The sequence below is a fragment of the Andrographis paniculata genome, unplaced genomic scaffold (genome assembly GCF_009805555.1).
Source record: "Andrographis paniculata isolate CXL003 unplaced genomic scaffold, ASM980555v1 Contig15END, whole genome shotgun sequence".
NCBI classification, from domain to species: domain Eukaryota; kingdom Viridiplantae; phylum Streptophyta; class Magnoliopsida; order Lamiales; family Acanthaceae; genus Andrographis; species Andrographis paniculata.
Genome location: NW_026137435.1, coordinates 1,579,633 through 1,591,772, shown reverse-complemented (window position 1 = coordinate 1,591,772; position 12,140 = coordinate 1,579,633). Strand labels below are relative to the sequence as shown.

At 26.1% G+C, this 12,140-nt stretch overlaps 2 protein-coding genes across 2 annotated transcripts; one reads left to right on the top strand and one right to left on the bottom strand.

Annotated features, from left to right (window-relative positions):
- Positions 1–1,487: 1,487 nt before the first annotated feature.
- LOC127262706 (uncharacterized) lies at positions 1,488–6,314 on the bottom strand. Its single transcript, XM_051291518.1, has 12 exons — positions 6,032–6,314; positions 5,325–5,409; positions 4,893–4,944; positions 4,772–4,792; positions 4,642–4,695; positions 4,457–4,507; positions 4,291–4,353; positions 3,144–3,209; positions 3,033–3,071; positions 2,835–2,951; positions 2,639–2,731; positions 1,488–1,834 (listed from the first exon to the last, which is right to left on the bottom strand). Exons 1-12 carry the CDS (start codon positions 6,126–6,128, stop codon positions 1,613–1,615), a joined length of 960 nt encoding a protein of 319 aa, XP_051147475.1. The 5' UTR covers positions 6,129–6,314; the 3' UTR covers positions 1,488–1,612.
- A 2,676-nt stretch (positions 6,315–8,990) lies between these two features.
- Positions 8,991–9,749, top strand: LOC127260559 (probable CCR4-associated factor 1 homolog 11). The gene has a single exon (XM_051288332.1). It carries the CDS (start codon positions 8,991–8,993, stop codon positions 9,747–9,749), a length of 759 nt encoding a protein of 252 aa, XP_051144289.1.
- Positions 9,750–12,140: the final 2,391 nt, after the last annotated feature.

The following is a 12,140-nucleotide window of genomic DNA, read 5'->3' as shown; positions in this document are numbered from 1 at the left end:
TATAATTATTAAATAATTAAGAATGTATTAGTGAAAATAATTATCCTATAATATAAATAATTATAAATTAAAATTAAGATAACTAATTAGTTTAATTAAATTTTTTAAAAAAAAATTTAAAATGAAATTAAAGTGTGTAATCATTTTAAAAAAAAAGAAAATAACATGGTATGTGGGACCGACAGAAACGGCAACGTGGACATAGTATTGGGACGGAGGGAGTATTAAGTATAATTAAAATTTATCATTTCTTATATTGACATTTAAATTTAAATTTTTTAGTTTTGTTAATAGAAAAAATGTTTGATACTAAATACAATTAAAAAAACACTAACAAACACATTTTATTCAGTTAAATTGGTTATAATTGTGTAAAATCAAATTGTCCTTACATTTTTTTTTGTTAAGTAAGGGTAACATGATCAATAAAATAAAAGTAAAATGGTAAATAAATATAAAAATAAGTATTAATAATTAATGATAGTATCCACAGTTACTCAAAAATAAAATAAAATAAAAATTTCAATTTGACGGCAGAAAATAGAAATATGTAAACGTTAGAAGTGAGTAATATTTATTTATAAAATATTACCCTTTCCGTCTCACATTTTAATTTTGACGTCTAAATTACCGTTTTAATCCATCTTGTCATTTATTTTTTTGAAAAAAAAATATGCACTTTTATCATATTTTAAATTATTTATAATTATATTGCATCTAAAATTTTGTATGTACAATACATACGAACATGGGACAGACAATAATATTTTTTAAAAGGCGGCTTATCTCTTTATTATTTTATTTTCATCTATTTGTTTGATTGCGTTTTGAAATGAAAAAAATAAAAAAATTAATTTTAATAATAATTTGATGTCATATTAACATATGCTTGATATAATATTTTGGAACAAACAATTCATTCCATTCTCTCTTTGTTTCTCCAAATTTTGTTTGTTCACATTTATAATTTTCTATTTCTTATCTTCTAAATAATTAAATAAAATTATATATATATATAATACTTATCAGTATTATATAAAATTATATAACAATAAAATAACTACATTATACAAAAGTACACTTCTTAAAATATTCAAAAACAAATTTTAAATTTAATTATTAATCAAACTTAAAATATATTTGTAAAAGATATATTTAATCACAACAAAAAAAAAAAAGAGCTTTGGTTGTTATTTTACTTTCATCGTATAAAAAAAAAATATATCATAATAAAAATGAACTAAAATCGAATATAACTTTTCTCTAAGTTTTTGAAATTCCGAATCCTCTTTAGATTGCATAATACATATGTTTCACTATCACAAAATCGTCACCCTATCAATTTCATAAGTCATAAAAACAACTGTTGAAATATTTTAGATATTCAGTTTTAGATTTAGTAGATTTATATTTAGATTTGATCTTATTTGTTTTGTATTGTCTATATATATAGACTCCTTATTTTGATGATTAAGGACACAATCTCATTATTTTTCCTCAAAATTTCTAACAACAACGATAAATAAATAAATAACTGTATAGCCATACAAAATTTTCAAATACGCGACAATTGTATAGCCATGCAAAAAAAATTCAAATTCGTTAAGTCTCTTCAATGTGAAGTGTAGAGCTTGAGGACCTTCGTGCCCTCGAATCCATACCTATCCGACACATTCGGTAGCAAAGTTACATTCTCTACCAAATACGGGACAATGTATTCTATCATGTCACTATATGCGACCTCAAGATGATTTCCCGACACTTGTATGAACTTCACTTTTCCGGCTTCGTCGAGGGTTTTCAAACCAATCCAATCTTCGATATACAAAGTTGTCTGCAAAATTTTATTTATAATATCATTTCTATTTTTTGGCACTTCAATCTACAATATACTTTTATTTTTCATTTAAGAAGATTACATCTAGCATTTATTTTATGTCGAAATCTAAAAACCAACCTCTTTATTCACCTAAAAATTTTCAAAACTCGAAACTTTTCAATAATAATTTAAAGAAAAAAAAATACAAGTATTCGTTTATGCCTCAAACATGTTGGTATGTTTCACTCGAAAGACCAAAAAGAAAAAAATCAAATAATCTTGTGAAATACTCCCTCCGTCCGCAAGAATTGGAACATTTGGATCCGGCACAATGATTGAAAAAATAAATATTTTATTAAAAAAATAATAAAATTAAAAAGTAGTTGGAAATATTTTGAAAATTAAGTTAGAAATTAAAGAAATGAGAATAGAAAATGTAATAAATGCAGTGACATTATTGTAAATAAGTATTGAATGAAAAATAATAATTAAATCACTTTGTCAAAATTAGTAATAAGGTAAATTAGAAGGAAATTGTGAGTAAATTTGGGGATAAGGAAATACAAATTTATTAAATTCTTGTAAACACTATCGATAATAGAAACAAAACATTGAATAATAAATAAAAAAACTGTTTCATGGATTTCTCAACTAACCTTATTTAGCATAAATTAATTAATTTCTTTCTTTCTATTTTTTCTTAAAGAAAAAAAGTTCTAACAAAAGAGAAATAAATAGATAATTCCACCCCGTCAACAAAATTAATAATTCGTCTATATTTTTCACTAAAACTAAATTTTAAAAGTTAAATTTCGATACCTCTTGTGGTGGCAAAATAGTGTCCCATGAACCATCCGGGTAGTATCCAAACCAAGAGGTTTCCTTCGGCACCAAAATCTTATCGCGCTCAAACTATGATAATAACAATAATAAAATGTCATAAAAAAAACCCGGAAAATTCATCGAATAATATACAAACCTAAAGGAATAAAACAAGATTTCTAACATATAGTACCATAATAAGGACGAGGTTGTCTAAGCTAGAAAATCGCTTCTTGTACGTCGAATTCTTGTATATTTCATTGTTAAGCTTGGGGAGAAACTTGCATCCACTATGATAGCCCTCGATGTTCTATCAAATCCCGATCAAATTTACCGGCTTCAATTTTATACACATTTATATTTTCAGCGAAATTTCTTAAAATTTACTCACCGTTGGAATTTTGATGTAATTTGATGGCGCCAAGTGTTCCTGAAATCACACGATATTGAGACAATTGTAGTGGGATGAGGAAGAATTATCGAGTTAGTTTAAATATCGAACCTGAACAAAGTCGCTGTAGATCATCAAGTCGAGTAGAAAGTCGACAAGAATGCAGATAAGTTCAACCTACCAAAACATGGGGACAAAATCTTGGGTTAAGTATCGAAGTTTTGGAATAATGGTTTTCTTGTTAAATTCCATTTTTTTTCTCGGTTAACAATAAATATATTTTGCCATTTATGTCGTATACAAACGATAGATTAGTTTTCCTATTTAATAAATGTGGACCCTATAGTATCAATATAATATCATACTTCTTCAGTCACACAAAATTATGCTAATTTAATCGGACACGAGTTTTAAAAAAAGTAGATGAAAAATAGAAATTTTTTCCTTTTGTTAGTAAAGGAAAAATAGAAAATGTGGTATTTCTTTACTAAAAAGAAAACGGAAATAATAAGTTTAGATGACAACAACAAAAACAAAGAAAAGTGGAAATAAATTTGAATGAAAGAGGAAGTATCATTCCGTATAAAAAGTAAAGTAGTTTTGCAGTAGATTAAAATTTAATATTATTTTATTAGTTAGTGAAAATATATAAGATGATTTCGATATTTTTCCATTTGTATTTTATATATAAATTAATTATATATGTAAAGCTTGTTCATTTAGTAGTTTTAGTTAGGAAGATTCTTCATTGTAATTTATGCAAATTACTTTTATTACAATATAAAAGAAATACTTTTGAGTAAGACAAATAAAAATAGCTAAAATGATACATTCAAAATATCATTTTCAATACATTTCTTATTAGACGTGAACCTTATAATCCATGGTATTTTAGCTTTTACATATGTAATTTCAACACATATTTCCTTCTTTAGTAAGTATGAACGGTATGAACAAAATATCTCATCGATTCACCTAAAATAATCAAAATATTTCTTTTAACACACATTTCTTATTAGATACAGATTTTACGATCTATGTATTTTAGTTTTTACATGCTTACACTATATTAGTAAATGTATCGATTCTTTCATCTTTGCGACTATTTAGTCAATTCTAGACTAAAAAAGCTTTGCCCTTGCAACCTAAAACTATAGCTTTGAGCATAAACATTGTCCACGCTACAAAACGTCGCAAAAAGTTTTTTTTAACAAAAAGCTATAAAAATGGCTGTAAAAAGATTCGAGGAAGAACTCACTCCACAAAAGGGAACTGATGCTTCCCCGGCATGTGGACCTCCGAGCGATATCAGATTCCTCACCTGTCGAACAATTCAAAAATACAATAATCGTATGTATGTGTATATATATATATATGTATGTATGTATGAGCGAGTCGTGTTAATTGTGTCGTAAAAGACTTACAGGAGGTGCCCCGTCGCAAAACTCAACAACTCCTCGGCCTACCAAGTTGCCCTGAAAAAAATAAGTGTAAGGATCAGACATCTGTCCGCCGCGTGGAATTATTGTAATAAAAGAACAAAAGAGAATGACAATATGTCGAAAATTTGTTGTCCTAACATCATGTGTGTATATATATGTATGTTCACCTGAGAAAGTCCGACAATGTTGTAACCTCCCCTGAGTTCGCGCATTTGCTTCACCTGAATGTCGAAGAAAATTCTTTCGATAAAGGGAATTAATTAAGAGTGAACTCTTCAGACAAAGCGGCGATGATACCTTCTCGCAAGCAATGGCTGTCTGAAAGCATACAACCGAAAGACATGGTTACAATCAAAATCAAATGTTTGAAATTACAAAACATATTGAGGATTTGAGCGAGAGGAATTAACCGATGAACCTGCTTCATGAACGGCATTGTCCAAGAATCGAATGCACCATTTCCAATTTCGCTAATGTAGAAAAACAGACCAATTCGATCAGACAAAAGAACCTTAAACAAATTTCGCCGTACTAAAGATTCAATCCAAGCTAAGATATCACTTGAACTACAACAACAACTACTACGATGGAGATGTAAGATAATTCGCCAAAGTAAAATTAAGTCGACACATAGATAGCTTACACTGCTGATTTGGAAAAATCAATCGATGTAAGAGTTCAGAAAACATATATTTTAAAAACAGCACATGCTTAGATTTATATTTAGATTTAATTTTATCCCAAGACAATCTCATTATTTTTCCTTTATTTCTAACACACAGAACAAACGTAATAAATTAAATGATACGAAGATCTAATTATTACATGTACGATAATCGAACAAACTTACATGCAATAGCCCGGAGAAGATGACCAGTTACTTAGAAGAGAAGTGAATTCGGTGACTCCATTGCTCTTGCAGCTGTCGGAAATTCCTGCAACAACAAAGAAAACCAATATCATCGAATAGAATATATGTTTCGAATTAATGCGATGTTTTAAATGAAAATTAGAATTCGAACTCCAATATCATGCTTTCAATCATTTTTTTTTTTTAAAAAATACAGACTACATTGATTGTTTCACAGTAATGTTATAATTCTAACCAACACTAATTTTCCTGTAAAAACATATTATTTGAGGGGAAAAGGGATAGAAAAGTTTGTTTAGCGTGGGTTTGATTGAAAGATTTGTAAGGAATTTAACCATTCATTCCAATTTTTTTTCCTAAAATATGGAATCAAACATCAATTTATTTGTAACGAAATTTTTTCCCCCGAAGATCACTTAACTAATTTAATTCCATCCTTAATTTTGTCCCTGATGTCGTATTATTGGTAACTGGAAAAATGAATTTAAGGAAAATGATGTTTTCTTGCTGCAGTGTCTTTCACAATTTTTTTCCAAAATTAGCCAAAAACATCATTTCTAACCAAAAAAATTCATACATCCACATCCACCCACCCACCCAAAAAAAAAAAACCTAATTTGAACAGCAGCAAGTAAAGTAAAGTAAAGGGAATGGAATTTATACAATATATATATATATGATATTACCATGGAAGACAACAAAGGGAATGGACTGGGCAGTTCTTAGAAACGGAATCAGAATCAGAATGAAGATCGGTGAAGAAGAAGAAAGCATCGTCATCATCAGTATGCCCTTCAAACAAATTCAAGGAGCAATTTAATTATTTATTTTTCAAGAAAAACAAAGAGCTCCAATTCAATTAAATTCGAAATGGATCGATTCTGGGAAACGGGAATATGGATAATGTGGGAATATGGATAATGTGGGAACAGTGTTAGCGTAGGGTGGGTAGTTGGGATATGGTGGTAGCGGACGAGAACGTGTCTTTTCTTTTCTTTTGATTTCTAGGTAGTTAGTTCCTTGGAAATTGTTTTAAAAATTAAAAATTACTTCCTCTTTTGTCCACATAATTTATCTCTTTTTTTTTTTTAAAATATAATTATATATTTTAATTCTATTTTAAATTTAAAAATTTTATTTTATTTTTTTAAATTTTAATTAAACTATTTAGTTATTTAACGTACAATATTTTTAATATTATATCATAATTATTTTTATTAATACATCACTTTTAATTATTTACTAATTACACTTTAGTTAGATTCTCGTACAATAACGTGCCCATATTACATAGAACGGAGGGACTAATATTTAATTTGATATTTTATATATATAAAAAAATTATTTGATATAGTATTTTTTTAAAAAAATAAATAATACTCATCAGTCAATTAAAATTAATCCATTTGGATCATATATAGAATTAAAAAAATATATATTTTATTAAAAAATTGATAGGTAGTTGAGGGTATTTTTAGATATTTAGTTAGTAATATTTATTGTAAATAAATGTTGAATAAAAAAATAATTAAATGTTGATTTATTGGCTTTGAAAAAAAAATTACCAAAAAATAAATACTGTACTACTCCCTTTGAGTTTTTTATTTTTTCGAATTTTATTTATCAATGCAAACAAAATTTTAATATTATATTTTGTTAAAAAAAAAAAAAATACTCCTATGTTAACAAAAATTGTAGAATTAGAATAACAAAAATAAAAAAAAATAAAGCAAATAAATAAATAAATAAATAAATAAAAGCAATAAATAATTAATGCATTCAACTATATCAGCTGTATGGGCGTTGAGATGTTCAATACAACATATATTTTCAACCACAAATATATATATATATATATCATGTGTGTGAAAAATATGGTACATATAATAATAAATAACATATATTTTTTAATAAATTGTATGATATAATTATTAGTCATATTAGAAATGACGAGTATAATTATTATTTTATTATAAAATCTCAAATAGAATAAATTATAAAGGTAAATTGTAAAATAAAATTATATAAAATATTGTTTTATACATTTAAGGAGATCTGTTACAAAGATATAAAAGCATAGAACTAAAAATAAAATTATTTTTTGTTGGACCTGAAAATTAAAAATTAAATTATTATTATTATTATTATTTATTTTTACTCTTTTAGAAATTAAATTTTTACAATTTCTCCATGTATATGAGAGATTTTTAAAATAATAATAATATTTATTTCTAATTCTTTTCATTCAAACTTTTTTTTTTTTTTTTCATTTGTTTCTTCCTTTGTTATTATTCAATAATTGTACTCTAAACATTAATTTAGTGGACGGATTAAAAAGAAAAATAGAAATAAATTTGACGGATTAAAAGAATATTAAATTAGTGAAAATTTATTATGTAAAATAAAATAAAATAAAATAAAGATGCCTAATTAATTGCTTATATATATATGACCGGATAAATACCATTCTTGTTTAAAAATGATTTTGATTTTTGAAAAAAATTGAATTTGAAATTCTTTGATTAAATCTTATTATTAATATTATATAATAAATAATATAAAAATAAAACATTAATTTAATATTGATAAAAGAAAAATGAATTAAATTTAATTAAAAAATATATTAATACAAATATATTCCATATATATTACTCTCTTCTTTATTTTACTTTTAATTTAGTAATTATTTTTATTATACGATAATTACTTTCACTGCTACATTCTTAATTAGTTAGTAATTATACCTCTCATAAATTCCCGTATCTACAGTAAAGAGAATTCATACAACAACCGGGACGAAATGAGTATTTTGTAAGAATAAAAATTTTATATAATGCAAAAAAAATAATAATAATAATAATTCATTATTAATAAGAAAATCTAAAATAATGTAACAATATGAACGAAGTTATTGTAGACAGAGTAAGTTTAAATATCAAACATAAAAAGTACTAAATCATCAAGTCAAGCAAAAAAAATGACGAGAATGTACATAAGTTTCACTTACCAAAATTTAAGTAAAGTTTCAAATTTTTGTAATAATATTTTTCTTGTTAGATTCCATTTTTTGTGGTCCAATAATTAACAATACACGTATTTTGCTATTTATCACATATACAAAATTTAGACAACTTTCTTTATTTAATTAAGATGGACCCTATAGTATTAATAAAATATCGTACCATTGTGTATAAAAATATACTTCTTCCCTCCGCTACTGAACGGTCATATTTACCTTTTGCGTCATTGTACTTAATATTAAAAATATTCATATATTTATATAAGTTTTTTACAAATATCATTCTATTATTATTATTATAAAACACTAATGGAAGTATTTCTACAATTTTAAATTGATTTACCAAAATTAATTAAAATTAATAAATTTTCTACGTTGAAAAATTGATAAATTTTTTTTATTTTATTTAGACTAATTATATATATATATTTTCTCTTAAATTATAAATATAATAAATTAACCAATAATTTAAAAATTAAAATATAAAAACACTATTAATCAACCAATAATCCCTAATTAACAACTAACTGAAATGCTAACCGCTAGCTAACCGTTAATTGTTCAGCAAACAGTTTATAATCAATTTCAAAAATCAAAAATGAAAACATACCTTGAATTCTTCTCCAATGGCGTCTTCTTCACTGCCGATTAGGGTTCGAGAAGTCTGGCAACACAACGTCCCCTTCGAAATCCGTCAAATCCGAGAATCGATTAGTCAATTCCCCTTCGCCTCCATCAACAGCGGCGCCGCAATTCAGCTCTCCGGCGCTCCCCAATCACCGGAGCAGTTCTACGCCGAATTGAAGCTCAAAATCGACGCGGCAAATGTCGTCCAGATCGGCCTCACCCTCGCCGACGCCTCCGGAAACCTCCCCACTCTCGGAACCTCCTTCCAGTACATCTGGAACTTCAATTTCCTCTCCGATCGCGACCTCCATAGCTCGGAATCCATCGATATCTACAGGCAAGGTATCGAGTCGAGTTACTTCGCATTCCTATTCAAAATCTCCCTACTCGGCTTCAGTCGGACGCTGACGTGGATCTCCTTCCAAGGTGCGTTCGATTTCGGATTGCTCGTAAGGATTCTGTCGCAGCGGCCATTGCCGGAGGATTCGATCGGATTTCGTGAGCTCGTTAGGGTTTACTTTGGGCGGGCAGTTTTCGATTTGAAGAAACGATTTCGATTGGATTGGGAATTGGACCGGGCGGCTCGGAGCTTGGGTTTGAACCGGGCGGCTCAGAGCTTGGAGATGAACCCGGCGGTCGGGCAGAGTCGCCGGACCGGGTCTGATAGCTTGCTGACTATGCAGGTTTTTCTTGAATTGAAGAAAAGATATGGTGTTGAAATTCAAGATGACAATTATGTTGGACTGTCTAAACTGTAAGTACTTTTTGATGAATTTTTTTGGGTGTGTTTGATGAACATCATTTTCAAAAACCATATTAAATGAAAATGAAATGTGTTAGAAATTTTGGATTCGAATCTTGTTTTTCTTTTTAAAAACAAAAACATATATGAAATCAAATATAAACACGAAAAACCACTTCACTTTGAGTGAAAAAAGAATCACCCATCGTATAAACTCAAATCGACATAAAATAATACTTCCTCTGTCCACTTAATAAACATTCGTTTACTTTTGACGCGGAGTTTAAAAAATAATAGTATTTTAATTATAATTGATAGTTAAAAGTAGTGTAATGACATTTTTGTCCTTATTTTTTGGTATAAAAGTAATGATGTGATGTAAAGTAAGAGTATATATGAAAAAAAAAAGTATTTAATGAAATGACTACTTTATAAATCAACGTTTCAAAATAGAAATATATATATTTTCTAACTGAACGAAGGAAGTATAAACCAACTAAAAAAAATGCAAACACACAATATATAATACGAAAATAATTTTCAGTGCAAAAAACATAAAAATTAATAATACTCTTTTCGTTCAAATTAATATATCCAAAAAATGTCATGTTTTTTCATATATTTTAATTAATCAATAAAATATTATTATTATTTTTTAATTAATTAAAAAAATAAAAAAGTATATTCTATTAAATGGGAAAGAGTATTTAATTTATATATATATACTTCTTCCGTCACACTTAATTTGTCAACTATTTCTGTATTCGTCCGTCTCACATAATTTATTTCTTTTTTTTAAAAGAAAAATACTCCCTCCGTCCCTTAACAATCCATCCATTTTTTCATTTTGGTCCGTCCCATAACAAAGTATCTGTTTCCTTTAATTGTACTATCTACCTAACATTACAAATACCTTTATAATTTACAATATATTACACAAATGTCATTACCTTTATATCATACAATACTAATAGGGTTAATTTAGTTTTTTTACCTCTATTTCTACTTTATCCGGATATAATACTAATATTTCTAAAAGTCCGTACAAAAAGCAAATAGATAGATAGATTGGGGACGGAGGGAGTATATAATTATATACTTTAATTACATTTTCTAATTCATAATTCATAATTTTTGTTTATTTTAATTAAACTATAGCAAGATTAATCTTAATTTATAATTATTTTTATCGATACATTTCTTAATTACTTAATAATTAATACCTAAAATTTCGTGTCTAACATAAAAGAGAACAATTTAAGTGAAAATGACGGAGTATAATAGACAACAATGATGATAACTTAATAATTGTATAGACAACTTATAAGAAAAACATAAAAATGAAACTAGATTGGTAAGACGCGCATAATATTTTTTTGTTACTTTTCGGTTACTGTGTTAATTAGATCAAATCAATATATTAGCAAATATCTATAAAAAAAAAAAAACAAATAATGATATAATACAAAGTACAAATTTAAATAACATATTATACAATTATAGGTAGTAAAATATATCTTGATTTATCATTAAGCACAATAGTAATTTGATGTGATCAGCAAATGTTTATAAAGAAAAAGTAATAAATATTAATATAATATATAACACATTATATGATATAACATATATTATCTGTCTTGTGACGATATAATTGTTTCAGGGTAGTCTCTTAACTTAGTAATATGTAATATGTGTAATGATTTGTTAATTACTTCAAGTTAGTTTGTCGATTTCGTCAAATAAAACACCCTAGTCGTAAGGGTGTGTTTATTTGTGAGATTTTGATTTTGAGTTTTGATTTTGAATAGTAAAATTTTGAATTGAAATAGTTGTTTGATGTGATGTTTTGAATGTAAAATTAAATTTTAGTGTAATATAATAAATAAAAATTAGATATTTGATTTTGATGTTTTTGGAGGAAAAGAATTATTGAAATAGTAAAATTAAAAACAAAATTGCACAAGTAAACACATCCAAATTGTTATTATTACTTTTTTTGAAATATTTCAAAAAATATTGGTATATTTGTTTTATGAAATGATTTCTAAGTAATATTTTGTTAAGTAGATATAAAGAATTGGATAGGTAATATAAAAATAATAAATATGTATAATATATTAATTTTTTTTAAAAAATAAATATGTGAAGTTATATTAAAAAAGAACACACCAATATTTTTTGGTCAATTTTTTTTTTTAAAAAATTATATTCAGATAACAAAAAAAAAGAGACAAATATATGATTACTGAGTGGGAAGAAAATATAAATTTTTAATTTTATAATAATTTTTTATCTTTATTAATTCAATTTATAAAATTTTAAAAAATGTGTGGATACCTACTAATACAAGGATGAGCTGTTGTAGCTTATGGCAAAGTAATAAAAATCATTAAAATTAATACTATTA

What these genes read in the sequence shown, in the direction of transcription:
- LOC127262706 (XM_051291518.1), bottom strand. Translation starts at nt 6,128, where the DNA reads ATGATGACGATGCTTTCTTCTTCTTCACCGATCTTCATTCTGATTCTG. An exon ending in TCTTCTCCGGGCTATTGCAT is followed by an intron (nt 4,945 to 5,324) that starts GTAAGTTTGTTC and finishes TTTCTACATTAG; the next exon opens with CGAAATTGGAAATGGTGCAT. An exon ending in ACATTGTCGGACTTTCTCAG is followed by an intron (nt 4,508 to 4,641) that starts GTGAACATACAT and finishes TATTTTTTTCAG; the next exon opens with GGCAACTTGGTAGGCCGAGG.
- LOC127260559 (XM_051288332.1), top strand. Translation starts at nt 8,991, where the DNA reads ATGGCGTCTTCTTCACTGCCGATTAGGGTTCGAGAAGTCTGGCAACAC.